This window comes from Puma concolor, chromosome D1, assembly GCF_028749965.1.
Source record: "Puma concolor isolate L17-30 chromosome D1, mPumCon1.1.hap2, whole genome shotgun sequence".
In the NCBI taxonomy this organism is placed as follows: Eukaryota; Metazoa; Chordata; class Mammalia; order Carnivora; family Felidae; genus Puma; species Puma concolor.
In genome coordinates this window covers 56,387,242-56,409,171 of record NC_141676.1, presented here as the reverse complement: position 1 = coordinate 56,409,171, position 21,930 = coordinate 56,387,242, and the positions used below count along the sequence as shown (strand labels likewise).

Below are 21,930 nucleotides of genomic sequence, written 5' to 3'. Positions count from 1 at the left end.
CCAGCGCTTAGCACTTCTCCCTTCTGCTTTGTGTCACAGTTGCTTGTGGCCTTAGCTTATCTTTACCCTTGACCTCTACAGTCCAGAAGGACAGGCCTGGGTTTACACCCCTCAGCTCCTGGCACAGTGTAAGGCATACAGTAAACCCTTGATAAATGTTTGATGGATTCATGAGCGGATAATGTCAGGAGCAGACTATCCAGCCAGAGTAAACTTCCTGCAAAAACAGCCCGCACTGGGAGCAGGCCCAGCTTTGCTAACCTCCTTCTCTCCCCCTTAGGCTCCTTCAGCATCAAGGTTCTTCCCTGGCATGCTGCGACTTGTGGAGAGACCTCCCCACCTCACCCAGCCTCTCCCTCCTCATCACCATCTTCATCGCAGTCTGTACTGTGGGTGTCCTCCCCGGACAGCTCACCACCCACTTCCTGGGTCCAGTGCCCTTTATGCCAGTTGGACTTCTCAGCAGGAGAAATAGAAGAACATGCCAGCATGTGTGGGGAGTTCCCTCAGGCATGAGCCATGAGGTCCTGTGGTTTTGGCCCCCCTTTCCTCAGTGACTACAACTGGGGAGTGGATCTCTTGACCGAGGAGAAGAGCTAATAAGGCCAGGCTGCCCTCTCTCCTTCTCTCCACTCATTCCCCCAGGACTCTGCCTCAGGGTACCTCTGGGCCCAGCCTGCTCTCCACTCCCAGTTGTCAAGGCTTCTGTCACCATGGCACCCTGTTCTCCCAAAGACAGTTCCATCCTTTTCCCCTTTGGAACTTCTGGGATAGAATTGATGATCTCTCTGGGGCTTTGGGGCATAATCCAGAACATCTTCCTCTCAGTGAGTGATGAGCATCCTCATGCCCATTTTCCTGAAAGGAAAACTGGACCCAGTGAAAACAGATGGGACCCTGTGGTATACTGGGAAGTTGAGTGCTTTTTGAGCTTAACTCCCAGTATCCTTGGTGGGTTCCCTCCCTACATACAATCAAGTAACAGTGTTGCTGTATGACCTTAAGCAACTTGAGTTCTTCATCTTGGACTCAATTAAGCATCCTGCTTGCAGAGCAATTCCAGAGATCAGATGGGTTAATGACTAAGGAATAGTTCTAGGCTTGGCTATGGAACCTTGGACAAAACCCAGTCCCCACCTGTACAATGAGGCAGTTGGACCAGAGGGTCTCTAAGGTCCCCTCCACCTATAACATTCTAAATTCTATTCCCACACCTTCCTTGAGCAACTGTGCCCTCTCCCCTTTCCCAGAAGTTTTCACTGTGTGGTATTCATCAGTTCCTCTGGTCTCCAGGGTACAGGGCAAAGGGGGAGCAGCTGGTCCTGGCAAAGGGAGGGCCAAGGGCGGGGTTTTGAACTCAAGTGTAGGAAAGAGGAAGCTGGGCACAGTCAGGGGAGTAGCCAGAGCAGTTCAGTCCTTCGGTCCCTGCCAGCCTAGGTGGGTGCAGCCATGGACCTCCTCACGGTAAGAGGCCTGTTCTCCTACCATCCCTCATCCTGGTCCCATTTCTGACCATGATTAAAACAGTAGATTGAGCCACAGGGACAGTAAGGATATCCTAGCTGCCATGGAGGTGATGAACATTGCCATGTTGGTGGAGGAGAGCCCTTGGGAGTCCCGAGCCTGGGCCCAGAGAGGAGCCCTGGGGGTGGGCTAGGCCTGATACAAGAGAAGGACAAGACAGCACTGAGGGAGAAATGCTACCGAAAGCAGGATTGGGCAACGCCAAGGTAGGTTGGTGGGGAAGGAGCATTGGGATGTTCTAGGAGGCCAGGACAGAGCTGAGGGGCTTGGAGAAAGCCCAGTTCAAAGACCCTCCTGTGTGGACATGTCTGGACCTGTCCTTCGGAGGCTCTGGGACTCTCAGAGGGATGAGCAGCTGGAAGATGAAGTCAACAAGATGGGAGCTGGGTCCTGGGCAGATCCTGTGGTAGATTCTGAGCATGGCCCCGTCCACCTGCTTTAACCTACCCTTTTTCAGGGTGCCCATGCTAGCCCAATGTGTGCAGGTTCCTGTGAGGGTAGAAGTTGTGCTGGGGAAGGGATCCCCAGCCAGACCCAGGCCTGGCACTGCCTTTAAGGATCTACACAATAAAGTGGTGACTAAGAAAATGTTGGTAATCTTCAGTGCTGCTGGCCTTTAAGATGGAGGCAGGTAGCCGTAAACTAAGGAATGAAGGGAACATAGCTCTAGAAGCTGGAATGGGATTTTCCCTTAGAGCCACCCTCTCCTGCCAATACCTGGACCTTTTAGCCCAATGATACCAATTTCTGAATTCTGACCTCTAGAACTGTAAGAATAAATTTGTATAGTTTTAAGCTAATGTTTTTTAAAAAGAGAAAGATGCTTTTTTCAAGCAAGACCAATTTTCTTAATATCAGTATTTCAGTAAATGAGATTATTTACTAAAAGCTTACAAAATCTATACAAGAAACTACTATGGTATGAAAGGGTATTTCCAAAATGATTGATTCCCAAAAAAACATGGCAATGAAATTTATCCCTTACACAGACATAATTTTGGGGGGACATTCATGTCATTATAAAGATGATTACATTGGATAAAACATATATACTAAAGTGTAGGATGTACATTTGATATAGAGTTTAATTTCAGATAAAGGTGGTAGCATTGTTAATTTCCTTCTTAAAAGAAGAAAATGGAATCATTTGTATTATTACATCCCCATTTTCGATGTTCAAATAAGTAAAGATTCCAGAAATCCAAAACTAGTAACAATAATTCCTATTTGAGTTGAGAAGTATCATAAAAGTAGTTAAGAACACTAACTCCTAAGCCAGACTACCTGGGTCCGTATCTCATCAAAGTGGCTTAGCATGTCTGTATGTCAGTTTCCTCTCCTGTTGAAGGGGGTGTGATCACTCCTACCTTACAGGGTTATTGTAAGGATAGTTACTGTACTTGTGAAGTGCTCAGATAATGAGCATATATAGGCACTACACTAAATGTCCTTTGAAAGCAACACTGTTAGTATGTGTTTGGGCTAAAGCAAAATAGAACAGTGGCTGGGTTGAGGGCTTAGAGATGGAAGGGTGAGGGAGGCCTCAGAGCAAAGGGGGTTGGAGACTGGGGATCCCACCCTCTCCATCCTTTATCCAGCCACAGCCCAACTGGACGGAGATTGTCAACAAAAAGCTAAAGTTCCCACCTCCGCTCCTGACTGCCATCCAGGAGGGCCGCCTGGGCCTAGTGCAGCACCTGCTGGAGTCCGGGGTGGAGGCTTCAGGCAGCGGGCCAGGCGGGCCCCTGAGGAACGTGGAGGAGGCCGAGGACCGCTCCTGGAGGGAAGCTCTCAATCTGGCCATCCGGCTGGGCCACGAGGCCATCACCGATGTGCTGTTGGCCAATGTCAAGTTTGACTTCCGGCAGATCCATGAGGCACTGCTAGTGGCAGTGGACACAAACCAGCCAGCAGCGGTGCGTCGCCTGCTGGCCCGGCTGGAACGGGAGAAGGGCCGCAAAGTGGACACTAGGTCTTTCTCGCTGGCTTTCTTTGACTCCTCAATTGATGGCTCACGCTTTGCCCCTGGTGTCACTCCACTCACCCTGGCCTGCCAGAAGGATCTGTATGAGATCGCACAGTTGCTCATGGACCAGGGCCACACCATTGCCCGGCCCCACCCGGTCTCCTGTGCCTGCCTCGAGTGCAGCAATGCCCGCCGCTACGACCTGCTGAAGTTCTCCCTGTCCCGCATCAACACCTACCGCGGCATTGCCAGCAGGGCCCACCTCTCACTGGCCAGTGAGGATGCCATGCTGGCTGCCTTCCAGCTCAGCCGGGAGCTCAGGCGCCTTGCATGCAAGGAACCTGAGTTTAAGGTTGGTTTCTCATACTTTCTCCTGCCCTTGGCCCCCTGCATCTGTCCTTCCACATGGTCAGGGGTAGGCTCGTGGTGGGTGTTCCAGGAAGTGGAAAACAACAGAAAGATAATGAGACCTAGTTCTGTTCTCAGTAAATCTCCATTTATATGGGAAGAGAGCCATCACTCTAGGGCGACCTAGATTTATGGGGCAGCACAAACCCCACCCTAGGGATGCCCTGGGTCTGTCTGAGGAAGGAGGGAGAGCACAGATAGGAAAGCAGCTAGACAGACTTAGAGATGACATTCAGTGGGACCCGTCCCTTCTTTTAAAAATTTTTTTTAATGTTTATTTTTGAGACAGAGCATGAGTGGGGGAGGGGCAGAGAGAGAGAGAGACAGAATCTGAAGCAGGCTCCAGGCTCTGAGCTGTCAGCACACAGTGCAACGCTGGACTCGAACTCATAAACTGAGAGACCATGACCTGAGCCAAAGTCAGATGCTTAACTGACTGAGTCACCCAGGCGCCCCTGGGACCCATCCTTTCTGAAAACCTACTGTGCGGCCCCATATTGAGCATTGTGAGTTGGAGCCTCGAGCTTGTGATCGGCAAGAGTGAGGTGGACAAGCCACTCCTAGGATGCTCAGCTTCATTGGAGTGCCTCTGTGGAGGGTGCTCCATGGTTTCCAAAACCTAGAAAAGGGAGGTCAGGAAGCTACAGCTGTTGTGTTCCATGCAGACTCCTTCAAAGAAGCAAAATTAATCTTGGCTGCAAAGCCAGGAGGTTTAATAACAAGTGAGGAGGAGGAGGAGTAGGGAGGATATTTGCAGTAGGGGGTGCAATCCAAGCAAGGCTGTTGGGTAGGAAAAGTACACATGGTGATGAGTACAAGGGGCTGCTCGGGACAGAGAAGGAGTGAAGGGGAGCGGGGGAGGCCTGGAAGCGGGGACTGGTCAGGAGCCTTAAATACCACCAGCCCAGTCCTGTCCCTCACTCATCCACCAGCACCCCCTCTGTGCCAGGCACACTTGGTCCCCAGGCTCGAGATTACCATTAGGTGGGGAAACAGTTCTGAGGCAGGATGTGGCCCATGCCAGGTGCACTGGGGAAACAGCATGCTGTTTCACCAGAGTTATGGAGGGATCAGAGCCCCCACCTCACAGATAGCAGGAAAGAGCAGTTCCTCTGAAGGACTTTCCCTCCGTGCTCACAGTGGCCCACTGAGGGAGGCAGCACCGATTGTCATCCCCACCCTCCAAGCCAGGGAGCTAAGGCCTGCATAGGGGAAGCACCTGGCCCAATGTAATACCACCTGAGGGACAGTGCTGGGTGCAGGTCTAGCCTCCCCAAATTCTTGCCTGCATTCTCTCTGGGATCGGGGCCCTGAGTAAAAGTGAGAATAGATTGGGTAAAGTGGAGCGAGAACTGCCTTACTCATGTCTGCTTCTAACATTGCTGGCACAGATTCTCATGTAAGGTAGGTGCTCAAAAAATGAAATGAACACAAGAAAGGCATAAAGAAGAGGATGAGAAGTGGAACAGGAAACAGGGACCAGGAAAGGAGGTACAAGGGACTGGCAAAGGTGGTAGAGGGGATTGGGTTGCAGTGACTTAGTGATGAGGTCGATGGAGCACCAGAGAAGCAAAGTTGACACAAGAGGCCCCTAATTATAACAAGGAGGAGAGCTGAGGTGGCAGAGAAGGAACGGAGGACTCAGGGTGACATCATATGTGGGGAGGTGATGGCCTGAGGCAGCACAGAGGTAGCCAGGCCCACTGTTGGGAGGGTGGAGCTGACTTACCAGAGCTATGTCCGCAGGGCGGTGGGCATACACAGATCTGCTTCCCTGCAGCCTGAGTACATTGCCCTGGAGTCGCTGAGCCAGGACTATGGCTTTGAATTGCTGGGCATGTGCCGGAACCAGAGTGAGGTCACCGCAGTACTCAATGACCTGGGCCAAGACAACGAGACTGAACCCGAGGCTGAGGGCCTGGGCCAGGCCTTTGAGGAAGGCATCCCCAACCTGGCGAGGCTGAGACTGGCCGTCAACTACAACCAGAAGCGGGTCAGCTGGGCCCTACCTACCTCCCCCACCCCTGCCCTAATCCCTGCCTTGCCATGGCTAGGTATTCCCTAGTCCAGCCTAAATAAGTCCTCCCCCTGCCCTCTGAGACCTGATCCTGAGCACCCTTCTAGCTAGGCCCTGGTCCTGTGGGCCTCCCCAACCCCCTTCTTACCTTCAGTCTAAGCCCCTAACCTCTCCCCAGGCCTTGGAAGTCCCATTACCCACCAGGACTCTACCTTCAGACCAGACATCTGGGTTTTATTCAGCTCTGCCTCTAGCCTATTGAGTTAGTTTGGTCCAGTCTTCTTCTGTTGTTAAACTTCGGTATCTCTCTGTATTCAACAAGAGTAGACTAGATCTCTCAGGGTTTACATACCAAGTGATTCCATTATTCCTTACCTTATTAGATGCCTGCCCCCATAAGCTGAAGACATGCTTCCTTTCTAGCCTCTCCCACCCCTTACTCCTCCATCTCACCCATCTTCAGATATCCTATCTCACCAGTAGCTTAACCAAAAACTTTCCTTCATAATGGCTCCCCTGGCCCTGCCTCCCAAAACATCAAATCCTACTCTCCCTGTTCCTCCCCTCAAGACTGGTGCCCCACATCTCTAAGAAGGCAGAAAACCCTGTGGGTTCTGGGACTCTGGTACCTAGTTCCACCCACCACTACCTGGCTTAGACTCAAGAAAGAAAGAGGAATCCAGAGAGTCCAGAAAAATCTTTTGAGTTAAGCTTCTCCCTCACAGACTAGGAAACCAAGGCCTAAGGGTGGGGTCTGCCCAAGGTCACATGGCAAATGAGTTGCCTCTCTTCTGAGCTGGCTGGCCTGAGAAGAAATATGGTTCGTCTCTGGGGCAGGGAAGGCAGGACTGTGCACACAATTGGCTCCCCCTCCCTTCCCTGCCTGGTAACCACCCACGCTGCTCACGCGCCATCTCTGCTTAGTTTGTAGCACACCCCATCTGCCAGCAAGTCCTGTCTTCCATCTGGTGTGGGAACCTGGCTGGCTGGCGTGGAAGCACCACCATCTGGAAGCTCTTTGTCGCCTTCCTCATCTTCCTCACCATGCCCTTCCTCTGCCTCGGCTACTGGCTGGCACCCAAGTCCCGGGTACTAAGAAAAAAGTTAATGATAACTGTCACTTATTGTGCACTTTGCTAATGTTCCCATGAAGTCACTTGAAGTGGCCCTGGAAAGTAGGTATTACACTTTCATTTTATAGAGGAGGCATGGGGAACAGAAGTGCTCTTTTTGTCCAGGGGACGCAGTAAATAGCCCAGTCCCGATTTAAACTGAGGTCTCTCTGCCTCCAAAGCCTGAATCTTTTGTACGACCCAAAATCTCCTAAAGAGACCCCCGCCCCAACCTACAAATTATTTGAGAGCCTGTATGGACCTAGCTATCTTTATTCCTTCATTTCAACAAGCATTTCCTTGAAACCCTGCTGTGAGCTGGGTGTTATGCCTGATCGGGGGATATAATGTTAACCAGGTGAGAAACAGGGAGAGTGGTGTCCCAGGGAGCAGAAGCAGCTTGTCTGCAGGCCCAGGGGAGGGAGAACATAAAGTATCAGTGAGACAGAAAGAATTTCTGGTTGCTGAAGCATACGTACAAATAGTGAGTGATGGGGAGCAGGCAGGGGCCAGATCTAGCAGTGCTTTATAAGCAGTGATAGAAGCCATTATAGGATTTTAATGGAGTGAGTGATCCCTTTAGTTATGTGCTTTAGAAAGTTCTCTCTACTAGAGGCATGAGGATGGGTTGGGGAGAGGGTAGGAGTTAGGGAGATGGTCGTTGTCTGAGATGGGGACACAGGAGGAGGAAGAGAAGGAACCAGTTTAGGATGGAAGATGATGAATTTATTTTTTAATTTGGTTGAGACTGAAGAGCCTGTGGGACCTCCAAGGATAAGTTGTTTTACTCTGTGATCCTCAATTCCTTAGCTGAAACACATGGGAATAGTACTACTCACCTCACACAGCTGTGAAGGAAATAGATGTGAAATAGAGCACATTCTCAATAAATGTCTGGATAAGTGTGCAAGTCAAAGGAGGGGTCTGGAAGCTCTCCAAGGAAGGGGTGGTGTAACAGGCCTCTGAGAGCCATGCATTCCTCCCTCTCCCTGCAAGCTGGGCCGTCTGCTGAAGATCCCAGTGCTGAAGTTCTTGCTGCACTCCGCCTCCTATCTGTGGTTCCTCATCTTCCTGCTGGGTGAGTCCCTGGCCATGGAGACACAGCTGAGCACCTTCCGCGGCCGCAGCCAGAGCGTCTGGGAGACTTCCCTACACATGGTTTGGGTCACAGGTACGTGTGTGGGGCCCTTTATTTGTAGTGGTCCCCCTTGTGGGCTCCCTCACTGTTCTTCAAAGTAAGTACTCCAGTAGAGGCGGGGGTGTAGATGCCCTCTGCCTGTAGATGCCCGCAAACATAGAACCAAACCCCTCTAGGCTCCCGCACTCCAAGGGACCATTTCTATTCACCCCTAGTTAGAGGATCTAGCCCTGTGATAAGACTCCCTGAGCAGGGGCCCCATTCTTACCCCACTCCAGAGGTTCCTATCCTTTCACAAATAAGACACCGGTCCATAGCTTCAGGTGGGAAATGACCCTGGCGTAATGGTAACCTGCCAGGACACCAGGCAGTCTATCCCGAAAGTCATGGAACAGAAAGGCTCACAGACCAAACTGAGATGCTTCAATCATACAGTTTACTAAATACATAAATGGTGGTGCTGTTATGAGAACCAGAGTTGAAGTTTAAGCAGGGGCTGCGAGAGCCAGAAGTTGCCTCGCCCCAACACTTGGTCTATAGAAGAGACATGACAGCAAGTATGTCTGGCTACAGCTGAAGCTTGCTAATCATCCTGATAAGCAGCTAGGAATTTCCTTCACAATTCTTTTTTTTTTTTAATGTTTACTTATTTTATTATTTATTTTTTTAATGTTTATTTATTTTTGAGAGACAGAGAGGGAGAGAGCGCCAGTGGGGGAAGGGCAGAGAGGGAGAGGGAGACAGAGAATCGGAAGCAGACTCCAGTCTCTGAGCTGTCAGCACAGAGCCCAATGCAGGGCTCAAATTCACGAACTGTAAGATCATGACCTGATCCGAAGTCTAATGCTTAACTGACTGAGCCACCCAGGTGCCCCAATTTATTTATTTTTGAGAGAGAGCACTCAAGCAGCAAAGGGGCAGAGAGAGAGGGAGACACAGAATCTGAAGCAGGATCCAGGCTCTGAGCTATCAGCACAGAACCCAACATGGGGCTTGAACTCACAAGCCATGAGATCATGACCTGAACTGAAGTCTAACGCTTAACCAACTGAACCACCCAGGCACCCCAAGGAATTTTTGTGCAAAAGACACATAGGGCCAGAAAGGGTATCAACAGTGGGTAGCTGACTTAAGAGCTGATGAATCCTGAGGGCTTCAGCTGCCTCATGTATATTCAGTATATTATGAATACTTAATCCCTTTCTATGTATTCACACACAAATGCTCCACTCGTTTTATTTGTTCAACATGCCACCCAAATAACTAACTTATCTATGCTCAACATGTAAGTTTCATGCATTCCATTGGTTTTCTTCTATAGCAGAAATCAAGTGTTCTTGAACAATTCAGCAAAGGCAATTACAAGAACCCCCCAGAGCTCTATCTAGCCTCTGGCTGGGCAGCTCAGCGGGTTGGGCCATAGGCCCCCTTCCTCAGCTGCCCTCCCCTCAGCCCTAGCTTAGTCAGCAAACTCCTAATAAATGCTTGTTGTTCACTGTGAGTGAAGCCCTGATAATGCACGGATAAATTAAATATGGTTCCATCCATCCATCCATGCAACAACATATAGGACTGAACATCCATCCCAGGTTCACAAGATAGTCTGCTGCTGTCAGAATTGATTCAGTTCCTGACCACACCATGTTCCCACTTGTCCCAGGCCTATGCTCATTCTCTTTCTCCAGTCCTGTCCCCTTCCCACATGACCCCATCACCTGGCTGGCTCCCCTTCTTCCTTCAAATCTCAGCTTAAATGTCACTTTCTTTGAGAAGCTTTCCCTGGACCCCAAATCAGGGTGAGGGTCCCTTCCTAAATACTCCCAAAACAACCTGTTTCCCTGCTCCTCAATCTTTGCATTCACCATACTGAATTGTAACCACTTGGCTACTTGCCCATCTCCCTCACTAGAATCCTGGAAGGCCGGGGACCATATTTGTGCCAGGGTCCCACTGGCATACGGTGGTAGCTTAATAAATGTTAGTTTAATAGTGACTACTTGGCCTTGTTCTGGGCACTGGGGACAAGGAGATGAATCAGACATGGTCCCTGCCCTTAAGGAGTTCAGAGTTTAGGGGCGGTGAGGGGAGACAGACCCAGGAAGAGATACTCCATAGGGCCCTGTGGTTGATGGCATCACAGAGATCTGAATGGAGCTGTGAGAGCAGAGTTCAGGGAGCAACTCACTGCACCTGCTCAGGGAAGGTTTTGCAGACAAGGCAGTATTTGACCTGGGCCATATAGGCGAGCCTGGCTTCAAATGGGTGTGGAAGGGCATTCTAGGCAGACAGAAAAAGCACACAACGTGTATCCAGGGAATGCAGAAGGGTACAATGCGGCAGGGTTACCTGGCTAATGGGGTCCAAGACCCAGCGCCCCCATCCCTAGGTCTGGCACTTTTCCCCACTGAGACATGGGCACTCAGAGCAGACAAATAGTTTGGAGCCCCTTCAAGTCAATATTCTAGAAATATTTGTCCAGCATTTATTCAGTGGAGGGCAGGGAGAAACAGATTTAAACCATTCCCTCCCAGTACCAACCTCTCCCAGGTGTTAGTTTATGCATATAAGCCAACTGGGATCATCGGTGCAGGCCCCACGGTAGAGGAGTCCACATCAGCTGGTAGTCTTTTTTATTTTCACAGATCACTTTGTAGTTACGTAGATTGCATGGTTATGTTTAATCACCTTCGTCCCTGTGATGTTTTAGCTCCCCCGCCCCACGGATAGGTGTCCCCACACCATAACCTAGCTCTGACCTGGAAGCAGGACAGTTCTGCCTCATCCTGTCCCTGCCTCCTACCTTCAGGCTTTCTGTGGTTTGAGTGCAAGGAAGTGTGGATTGAGGGCCTGCGCAGTTACCTCCTGGACTGGTGGAACTTCTTGGATGTGGTCATCCTGTCCCTGTACCTGGCGGCCTTTGCGCTGCGCCTCCTTCTGGCCGGGCTTGCCCACGTGCACTGCCGGGATGCCCCCAACGGGGCTGCCTGCCACTATTTCACCACGGCTGGTGAGTGCCCCCCAACTCAGTTGGGGTCCCCCAGGCCCTTCTCTCCTTTGGATGTCAGCCTCAGCCTCATTCCACCCTGCACAGAGCGAAGTGAGTGGCGCACTGAGGACCCCCAGTTCCTGGCGGAGGTGTTGTTTGCCATCACCAGCATGCTCAGTTTCACCCGCCTGGCCTACATCCTGCCGGCCCATGAGTCCCTGGGCACTCTGCAGATTTCTATTGGCAGGATGATTGACGACATGATCCGGTGAGTACTGTACCTGCTCAGAGCATCCTCCACTGTGATAGACTCCACTTGACCTCCTTGTAAAAGTCCTCACCTCTAGTTGGCACAGGGGTTCTTAACCTCGCTTCCTTGCAGAGGCTCCAGAGACCTCTGAGGTCCTGAAATTACAGACAAAACTAGGGATGTAGACGTAAATGCACATCTCTCTGCAGCAAGGGTCTATAACTTTCATCTAATTCTCAAAGAAGCCCATGACCCCTGAAAAGATTAGGAACCACTGAGAGCAGGACTAGCCCTTGGATGGGAGTTCCAGCCCCAGTTCTGTTGCTCCTCATGACCCTCTCAGGGCCTCAGTTTTCCCATCTTTGTGGTAAGGGCACTGGAGTCAGGGGTCCCTTTGGATAGTTCCCACTCTGCAACAGCTCTTTGAACTCGTGGCATTATCTGGTATTCTTGGTGCTTATCACCTAATAATTGGCAGCCAAACCTGGACTCTCCCGCTAAGCAGAGCCCATAGTTAGTGCCTGCTGCCCAGGGAATCCCCTGCCTGAAGCCCTGGTTACATCTACGAACATCTTCAGCTCAGCTCAGCTTGAGGAGAATCTCCCACCCCACCCCTGAGACTCTTCTACCCGCATGCCCCCCACCCAGCCCCTGTTGCAGGCTGACCCACTCTCACAGGTAGCTTTACCACTGCTGCTGATAAATCCTGTCCAGTAGGACTGTCTGCCTCACTCTTCCTTGAACCACCTCTTAGCATTTCAGTCCCTCCTTGGGAGACTGGCCCATCCCCAGCTTGGATCACTTCAACTAAGTATCCTTCATTCTCAAGGAAGAGCTCCTGCTTTGGCACCATTTTAAATGACTTCTCCTTTCCCATCTTTACTTTCTCTGTTCTTAATAATCACCAAATTTGAATGCTTGTCAAGAGATGCTGAGTCTGGGAGGCCATCGCCTGATCCCTCTTCCCAGAACCTGACTTCTCCCAACATAGAAACCTTCTCTGACCTTTCCCCATCCCACCCCCTGCCAGGTTTATGTTCATCCTCATGATCATCCTGACTGCCTTCCTCTGTGGCCTCAACAACATCTACGTGCCCTACCAGGAGACAGAGCGTCTGGGCAAGTATGCTGGGGTGGAGGCAGGGTGGGTAGGTGGGAGTCTGGGGCTGATCGGTCTGGAACTGAGTGATCACCACTGCCTTCCCTCTCCTTTCTCATCTCTTCATTCATAATTAATCTCTTGTTTGAGCAATAATTCACTCTCTCATTGATTCCTACTCATTCATTTGTTCATTAACTCATTTACTCATTCATTTTTTCCCCAAACTTTTTATTTTGAAAAATGTCAATCCTATGAAAAAGTTAAAAGCACAGTGGTTGCCCATATACCCTTCACCTAGCTTCATCAGTTGTTAATGTTTTACCACACTTTGCTCTATCTATTGCTCTTCTTATTTTATTTTCCTTGAAACATTTAAAAGTACGTTGCGAACATCATGACACTTTATCCCTAAATATTTCAGATTTCCTAAGAGCATAACTACAAAACGATTATCACACTAAAAAAATTTATTTCTTCTTCCTTTTCTTTTTTTTTAAATGTTTATTTAATTTTTGAGAGAGAGAGAGCATGCACAAGGGGCAAAGAGAGAGGGAGACAGAGAATCCAAAGCAGGCTCTAACCCATGAATCATGAGATCATGACCTGAGATGAAGTTGGATGCTTCTTCTTTTTTCTTAAGTAAGCTCTATGCCCAATGTGGGGCTCATGACTCCAAGATCAAGAGTCACATGCTCTACTGACTGAGCCAGCCAGGCACTCCCACCCTCAAAAAATTTAATATCAAGGGGCACCTGGCTAGGTCAGTCAGTAGAGCATGTGTCTCTTGATCCGGGGGTTGTGAGTTCAAGCCCCACATTGAATGTAGAGCTTACTTTAAAAATTGTTTAATTAATTGTTTAATATTGAACCCAAATTATTATTTTCTGTATAGTTCTTATTCAAGTTTCTCCAGTTGACCCCCCCCCCCCCCAAAAGTCTTTCTACCCTTTTAAAACTCTGAGAACCTATCTGGGGTCATGTGTTTCATTTTGTTATCATATCTCTTTAGTCTCCTTTATTTAAAAAAATTTTTTTTAATGTTTATTTATTTTTCAGAGAGAGAGAGAGAGAGAGAGAGAGAGACAGAGCATGAGCGGGGGAGGGGCAGAGAGAGAAGGAGACACAGAATCCGAAACAGGCTCCAGGCTCTGAGCTGTCAGCACAGAGCCCAACTCGAGGCTCAAACTCACAGACGGCAAGATCATGACTTAAGCCGAAGTCGGGCGCCAACCGACTGAGCCACCCAGGGGCCCCTCTCTTTAGTCTCCTTTAATCTGCAACATGCCCTCTACCTTTTCTTTGTCTTTCATAACAAATGAACTTTTTTGAAGAGTACAGATCAAAGTATACTGTAGAGTATTCTACAGTTGGGATTTATCTGACTAGTTCCTCATGATAAGATTAAAGTTAAGCAGTTTTGTCAAGAACACAACATAGCTGATGATGTGTATTTTCCACTGCATCACATCAGGAGACAGAAGATGTCAATGTAGCCCATTGGGAGGCCCAATGGTCTAGCAAACCTCTTCACTGTAAAGGTACTAAGGATGCCCTTTAGTAATATAAAGATATGCTGAGACCGTGTGACTAACCTGTTCCCTTGCAACCTTTCACTCAGTGGCTTTAGCATCCATGAATCAGTTATTATAATAGTGGTTTCAAGATGGTGATCTTCTACTACTGCCATTCTTTCTATATATTTTTTTAAATTTTTTAACATTTTATTTATTTATTTATTTATTTATTTATTTATTTATTTATTTTTGAGAGACAGAGAAAAAGACAGAACATGAGCAGGGGAGAGGCAGAGAGAGAGAGAGAGAGGAGCACAGAATCTAAAGCAGGCTCCAGACTCTGAGCTGTCAGTACAGATCCTGATGCAGGACTTGAACCCATGAATGTGAGATCATGACCTGAGCCGAAGTCAGACGCTCAACTGAGTGAGCCACCAAGGCGCCTCTCTTTCTATATTTCTTTGCTGGCATTCTTCTCTACAGAAGTGCTGTCTTATTTTTTAAAAATCACTATGGGATTCAAAGATTTTTTAAAATATAAGAATCCATTATAGTCATTATTTCTTTTTGATGCTCAGTTCTTCCAAAACATAGCCAATAATTCTTGTGTCTGTTTATTCACTCACTCATTCATTGTCCATTCATTCATTTGCCCACTTTTTAAGTTTATTCACTTCATCATTCAGTTGTGGTGGGCTTTTTATAATTGTTGTCGGGCCCACACCCATTTACTGACACCTTTGCAGTAAGTCCTATCCCTGGCACTGGAAGCACAGATAGAGGAAATGAACCGAACCAGGCTCAGTCTCATGAAGAAGATACCCAGTGTGCACAAATAAGCTCAATTTGTGGTGATAAGTGCTGTGAGGAAGGAGGACTTCTGTTGAGGAGACCCACAGGGGAAAGCTCCTTCCGGGGGAAACCCCTAGGGGTGGCAACCATTCATTCCAGCCAGCTTGGGTAATCAGGAAAGACTTCACCAGGAAGGAATTATCTGGACTCCACCTACAAGGATTATGGACTTCAGAGAAGGTGCAGGGCATCCTGGGCAGAAAGGGAACATGTACCAAAGCAGGGAGGTATGGCTGTAGAATAGCAAGATGTCTTCCATGGTTGGCATGTAGAGGGAGTTCTGAGAGAAGAGCTGGAGAGGGTAGAGGAGCCAGGTCATGGAGCCCACGAATGTCCTCCTAAGAAGCTTGGGCTGTTTCCAGCATGCCAGGGAGCTCCGGGTGGCCTTCGAAGCAATGATTCTGTTATAAATTCTTCATGAGTGCAACTACATGGTTTTATCAATGATGCTGAAGGAGCTACACTTGGGCCTGTGGATGTTGGTCAAGGCTTTGTCATTGGTTCCAGTATAAATGGACGCTTTATTCCAGTATAAATTGAGACCAGTCCTCTTACTAAGAACTTTTGTTCACATCCAACCTTCAGGATGTTAACTTAAAGGAACTGAGTTTAGACAGCTGAAACCGTGAACTGTAGCACCAGAGGCAGCAACCATTCATTCCAGCTTGCTTCATAGGTCCTGGTGGTATCAGTCACTCCACAGTGGCACAGGCAGCCTGAGCCCTCCTGTGCTGTTCATTCACAGATGACACCTTATTAAGTAAAAAAAAAAATATTTCTGCTAACAATCTCAGGTAAGTTGCATGGTAGGCATATGAACTGAGAGTGATTAGGAGCATTTAAGGTTTGACAAACCTCAAATCAGCAATTAAAAAGAACACCTAGATGGGGCAGGGGAGGGGGGAGTGCCTGGGTGGCTCAGTTGGTTGAGCCAACTCAGGTAGTGATCCCAGGGTTGTGAGATTGAGCCCAGTATTGGGCTCCATGCTGAACGTGAAGCCTGCTTAAGATTCTCTCTCTCTCTCTCTCTCTCTCTCTCTCTCTCTCTCTTTCTTTCCCCCTCCCCGCCCCATTCACTCTCTCTTTCTAACAGAAAGAAAGAAAGAAAGAAAGAAAGAAAGAAAGAAAGAAAGAGAAAGAAAGAAGAGAGGGAGGGAGGGGGGAAGGAAGGAAGGACACCTTGGATGCAATGTAGAGGACAGAATAACAAGAGATTGAAGCCAGAGACCAGATGCAGGGGCTGTTGCAGTAATCTAGGCCTGAACTGGCACTGAGATGGAGGGAGTAAGATGGATTCACAGATAACGTGATCAGGTCTGTGAGTGACTAACAGACAAGCACATTCTGCTGGGGGTCGAGAAGGGAGTTCAGGAAGGGCTTCCCGGAAGAGGTGGCACTGGCTTTGCTATCAGAGTGGTCCAAATCGCCATCCTCTCTCACCCAGACCATGACAAGTTTCTTAACTGGTCTTCATGCCCCTACTCTCTCTCTCATAGCTGTATCCTTAGTACATTTGGCTCGTAGTAACATGCTCTATAAATATTGGCTTACTGAAAGAATAAAAGTGAGAGCTCAGAAATGACAAGAGTAGGTATGGGTCATTGTGGTCCAAAGGGCTTCATAGAAGCAGATTGCCCTTAGCTGGGTCCTGGAGGGTGAGGAGGAGTGTGTCTGGCTGGGTCCCGGAGGGTGAGGAGGAGTGTGTCCGGGTGGTGCTCAGGCTCTTCTCCCACCCCTCACATCCTATCCTTTGCTTGGCCCGGCACACCAGTTTCAACGAGACATTCCAGTTTCTGTTCTGGACCATGTTTGGCATGGAGGAGCACAGCGTTGTAGACATGCCTCAGTTTCTGGTGCCTGAATTCGTGGGCCGGGCCCTCTACGGCATCTTTACCATCGTCATGGTCATTGTGCTGCTCAACATGCTCATTGCCATGATTACCAACTCCTTCCAGAAGATTGAGGTGTGTGGACTGAGGCCACCTGTGGCCAGGGAAAAGAAGGGACACAGAGATGGAGAGGAAATGGATGCAAGGAGTCCAGACACTTGGGTTCCTCCTCTGGCTCCCCTCCTGTTTTGTTTTGTGGCTTGGGGCAAGTTTTCCTTACCAGGCCTCATTTTCTTCATCTCTAAAATGAGGCTCTTTAATAATGCTATTTGTTTCTCCAGACACAAGATGCTTCATGGTGGGGAGGAAGGGTGTGTTGTGGAAATGTAGATGGGAACATGGGATGGGAGAGGGAAGATGGATGGGGTCAGGTTTGTGGCTGGAGAACAGCCTGGGCAGGAATTGGATGTCAGAGGATGAAAGACAGTGGTGAGGAAGAAAGGAAGGGGGGAGCCAGGTGGGGGAAATGTGAGTGATAAATGGGAATGGGGAGAAGGCGGTGCTTGGCACACTGCAGGAGAGACATGGAGACCAGGGGGAGCAGACTGCGCGGGTAGGAGGGCGAGGGGCCAAAGCAGTCCTTGCACAGCCTCTGCCTCCGGCCTCAGGACGACGCCGATGTGGAGTGGAAGTTTGCTCGCTCCAAGCTCTACCTGTCCTACTTCCGGGAAGGCCTGACGCTGCCTGTGCCCTTCAACATCCTGCCCTCCCCCAAGGCCCTCTTCTACCTTCTCAGGTAATGACCTCAGAGCTTTCGCTCCCAACCCCCCAAGCACCCAGCACCCCTAGCCCAGCTCCTGCCCAATTCCCTACACGCTGTCCCCTGATCAACCGCTGTGGGTCCTCTGAATCTCTCAGGAGAATATTCCGCTTCATCTGCTGTTGCTGTTCCTGCTGTAAAACCAAGAAGCCAGACTACCCGCCAATCCCCACTTTTGTGAGTACCTCATTTGCTTGTCCGTGGTCTTCGTCACAACAGGCCTTCAATGGTATTACCTGTTTGCACACCCTCGTCTGTCTTTCTGGACATGTTCCCCAGAAGGCCAGCTCCTAGGTCCTCCTCTAGCATATGACTGCCTTTCCTTCTTCCTGACTCTGGCCATTTTCTAGATTTCCAACCATGGGTCACCCAGCTTAAACAGAAATCCATGCCACCTTGCTCCCAAGCCACTGACACCCTGTTCAGCTCAGGCACATCCTATAACCTTAAGTGGCCACCGGAGCCTCTGCTGAGCCACAGAAGGATCAAGAAACCCCTACTCCCCCAATTATCCTTTTCAGTATTGTATTTTTATTACTATTTTTACATAATCTTTTTGCCATCAGAAAGAAAAAAAAAAAAAGCTCCCAGCCTTCAGACAAACCTCTTGGCCCTAAACTGAGCCAAGACACAGATGAACATTTAAAAAAAAAAAGTTAAGAAACCAAAGGACAAATGCCCCACAAACTAGGAAATTAAATGGCTGATAGAGGCCTGAGAGAGGAGGCTGAGCCTCCAAGGGGCTCCCTTATCTCTTGTTATCTGTTCCCTAACCCAGGCATGGGCGCTCCATCCTAATTCAGACCAGCGTTACTGCCAGGTCTGTAGGGGGTTCTATCTGTTCCCTTTAAATTTTTTTTTTTTTTTTTAACATTTATTTTTGAGACAGAGAGACAGAGCATGAACGGGGGAGGGTCAGAGAGAGGGAGACACAGAAACCGAAACAGGCTCCAGGCTCTGAGCTGTCAGCCCAGAGCCCGACGCGGGGCTCAAACCCACGGACCGTGAGATCATGACCTGAGCCGAAGTTGGCCGCCCAACCGACTGAGCCACCCAGGCGCCCCTATCTGTTCCCTTTAAAACTTGTTACCTGAGGATCTCTCCAGGCCAGGGTCGCCAAGCCAGATCCCCAGGTGAAGAAGGCTCTTCCTGATTGGTCAATAGTTTGTTCAACAAGTACTTACCAAAGCACACCTATTCTGGAAATAAAGATATGCATAATGGTGGTCCCTCAAGGTCTAGAGTAGGAAGGAGATGGACTGTAATTGCACAGCACAGCCAGCCTATGGTAGAAAGAAGCACAGAGGACAGGCCCCAGACCCAGGAATCCGGGAGTTTCCCGGAGTCTTGAGGGCAGAACAGTATCCTGAAGGGTAAACAGGAGGTTGATGGGCAGATACAGTGGACATGGGAGTTCTAGGCACAGTAAACTGCATGTGTTCAGCATGGGGAAAACAGGATGCTTACAAGAAACTAAACACCCAGGGTTCCCTGTTCCCACCACTTCCTGGCTCCAGGAGTTCCTGTGTAGACACCTCCTTTACCTTAATGGACTTTTGACTCCAAATTCTGGAATATCACCCTATTCCCCCTGCCACTTCCTGTTCCTGTCCAGGCTGCCTGATGCATATTTGCAGACCATGTGTCAAGACTCCTCCACCCTAGGGTGAGACTCTGCCTCTTTGCCTGGGCTTGAACCCCATTCTCTGGGCATGTGCCAGTCTTGAATGGGCATAAGCAGTGTGTCCTGCTGGACTACCCCCCCACACTAGCCAGCTGGAATCACCCCAGTCCTCCAGTGCACCCCCATGGCAGTCCCACCCTTCTCCCAGCTGCCCCCACCTCACTTATTCTTTGATGATCCAATCAGGTGTCCTTTTCCCACCTATCCCACATCCTTAGGAAATGGCGTCCCTAAGTCTTTACTGATTATTTAATAAGATAAATGCTTTACATAACTCTGTAGCTGTAAAGGACCTATCATTCTCTCTCATGCTTCTGCCTGCCCATCTTGGTCAATCCCATCTTTTCCCTGAAAATATTTAAAAAATGTTTTGCTTTTGTCATATTATAAAAGTACATATGCTAACTCTAAAATATCTAGAGAGAAGATAAAACTAGATAAAAACAATTATTTCCTAAGCATGTAGAGAGCCCTTACTCTATGTCCCAGTGAAGTACTAACCTGGGAAGTAGACATTATTACCATTTATGTCTTAAATTTGGAGACACTCAGGCCTGAAGAAATTGAGTAGCTTGCCTGAGGCACAAAGTTGCTAAATGACGGAGCTGGGATTTGAACCTAAGTCATCCCAGTCTAGCACTTTGCCTACTACACCTCTGTTTTCTCTCCACTGTCTGCTCCATCCATATACCCTGCTTGCCCTTCTGATACCGTCCTGAGGCCTATAACTGGACCCCAAACCAATCATTCTAATTGGCATGATGATATCCATCTCATAAGCATGAGCAGGTACCTGTGGGTGCCTCCCCCCAGACCCTAGTCTCCCCCTGTGCAGAATTTGAAAGGCAGAGTTAGCCTGGACTAACTCAAGAAAACCAAGATGGGGTTGGTGGCAGGAGAGAGAACTCAACTGTGCCCGGCTCAACATTTTTGTCTTTGCCCTGCCCCACCCACCCCCTGCACCCCTACCGACCCCTCGCCCCCCTACCCTGGTTCTCTTACCCTTGGCCATTCCTCAGCGTCTGCCTCCTGTCTTCCAGGACTGCATCAGGGACTAACTATGTGGCCTTCAGGGGCAGCAAAGTCTGCACAGACTTGGCCTCCAACCTTTATTATCTGGGGGAGGGCACAAGAATTAGAGAATGGCTTGGGGTGGGGGTCTCTCTCACCCTCTGGTGTTCCCATCGCAGGCCAATCCTGGGGCAGGGGCAGGGCCTGGGGAGGGAGAATGTGGATCCTACCGCCTCCGAGTCATCAAGGCCCTGGTACAGCGCTACGTAGAGACAGCCCGGCGGGAGTTTGAGGAGACCCGTCGGAAAGGTTAGTGGCTTGCCCCCAAACCTTCCCCATTGCCAGTCCTTGCTCATATAAATACCACACACCCAAACACACCCTGCCATGTGGCCTTTCTACTCAATGGCTCTCTGAGCCATTCAGACATTTATTCCATTCATTTTATTTAATCCTTCATGTGTTTGTTGATTCATTCACTCTCTTACCCATTCACTCACTCACTTAACTCATTATTCACTCATTCACTTATTCACTCACTCAACCACCATTCACCACTACATTCCATTTGTTCCAGCCTCATCTTGGAGGGAAGGGGTACTATGTCAAGCAGAGACACAGGGGAAACTTTCAGTCTGGTGAGAAAGAGAAACCATCTTTGTAGGCAGATAGTGCTTAGCTAGGAGAGACCCAAATTGCCATGGGAGCCCAAGGGGGAGAGAGAGAGAGAGAGAGAGAGAGAGAGAGAGAGAGAGAGAGAGACAGCACCTATTATTTTGACAGGCTATTGGGAAGGTAGAAGAATAGAGGACCAGAAATGGGAGAAAGCAGAGGTGTAATTGAAACTGGGCCCTGAGGATGGTTAGATGGGAACAGGGCTGACAGGGGCAGAGGCACAAATCTCTACCCATTAAAACTTTCCCATCCCTGTGATTCCTGACCCCTTCTCTGGGGAGAGGATCCCTTTCCTTCTTTGTATCTTCTAAACTCATGGCCACCTCAGCCCCACTCAGATTCATCTGCCCCAGACTCTGCCTGCTCCTGATCCCCAGCCCACGAGCCAGTCTCTCACTTTCTCCAGTTTTCCTCCCTCAGGACCCACAGGCATATGTCCCCTGAGATTCTGTTGAGGGTAGAAGTGGTTCAGGGCACGCTCATCTTCTGAGATGATCCCCATCAATACCTTCCCCCACACCCCCAGACCTGGGCAACAGACTGACAGAGCTGACCAAGACTGTGTCTCGACTGCAAAGTGAGGTGGCTGGTGTGCGGCGGACTCTGGAAGAGGGAGGGACACCCCGACCACCCGGAGGTGCCAGCGTCCTCAGTCGCTACATCACCCGAGTGCGCAACAGCTTCCAGAATCTGGGCCCCCCCATCCCTGAAGCCCCAGAGCTGACAGTGCCAGGGCTTGTGGGGACCCAGGTATCTTCGGAAACTGGGCTTCAGGATGCTGGAGGGGCTAGGACTCCAGCTTCTGGAGAGTCTGGCCCTTCCTCCCCAGCTCACGTGTTAGTGCACAGGGAGCAAGAATCAGAGGCGGCTGGGGACCTGCCCCAGGAGGAAGATTTGGGAATCTAAGGGGGGTCCTGATGCAGTGGGAGGGTCCCTTCTTCTGTTACTAGGTAGAGAAGTCTAGATAAGTGAGGGTAGGGGTCACTTAGTAGAAGCCTGTGCTGCTTTACTTGCCTCAATAAAGTTTCTGTTCTGGATGTCA

The 21,930-nt window shown here is 49.4% G+C and overlaps 2 protein-coding genes across 4 annotated transcripts in view; both read left to right on the top strand.

The window, feature by feature from the left end:
• The window catches only part of XNDC1N (XRCC1 N-terminal domain containing 1, N-terminal like), an 18,702-nt gene extending 16,378 nt beyond the window's left edge, over window positions 1-2,324 (top strand). For all 3 annotated transcript variants that reach the window (XM_086678187.1, XM_086678188.1, XM_086678189.1), the window contains one exon: window positions 281-2,324. In XM_086678187.1, the coding sequence (XP_086534313.1) occupies window positions 281-516 (236 nt within the window). In that variant the 3' untranslated portion in view covers window positions 517-2,324. The remainder of the gene's footprint in view (window positions 1-280) is intronic.
• LOC112865735 (short transient receptor potential channel 2-like) lies at window positions 1,829-21,930 on the top strand. The gene is made up of 13 exons (XM_086676420.1): window positions 1,829-1,930; window positions 3,072-3,842; window positions 5,679-5,891; window positions 6,840-7,004; window positions 8,024-8,198; window positions 10,972-11,172; window positions 11,257-11,419; window positions 12,432-12,524; window positions 16,641-16,833; window positions 17,367-17,494; window positions 17,617-17,695; window positions 20,393-20,522; window positions 21,415-21,930. The coding sequence occupies exons 1-13, from the start codon at window positions 1,829-1,831 to the stop codon at window positions 21,792-21,794; spliced, it is 2,793 nt and encodes a 930-aa protein (XP_086532546.1). The 3' UTR covers window positions 21,795-21,930.

Bases quoted from the DNA above. Each gene is read 5' to 3' on its own strand.
- LOC112865735 (XM_086676420.1), top strand. From the start codon at position 1,829: ATGTCTGGACCTGTCCTTCGGAGGCTCTGGGACTCTCAGAGGGATGAG. The intron at 7,005-8,023 runs GTACTAAGAAAA...TCTCCCTGCAAG, and splicing joins GGCTGGCACCCAAGTCCCGG to CTGGGCCGTCTGCTGAAGAT. The intron at 20,523-21,414 runs GTTAGTGGCTTG...CCACACCCCCAG, and splicing joins TGAGGAGACCCGTCGGAAAG to ACCTGGGCAACAGACTGACA.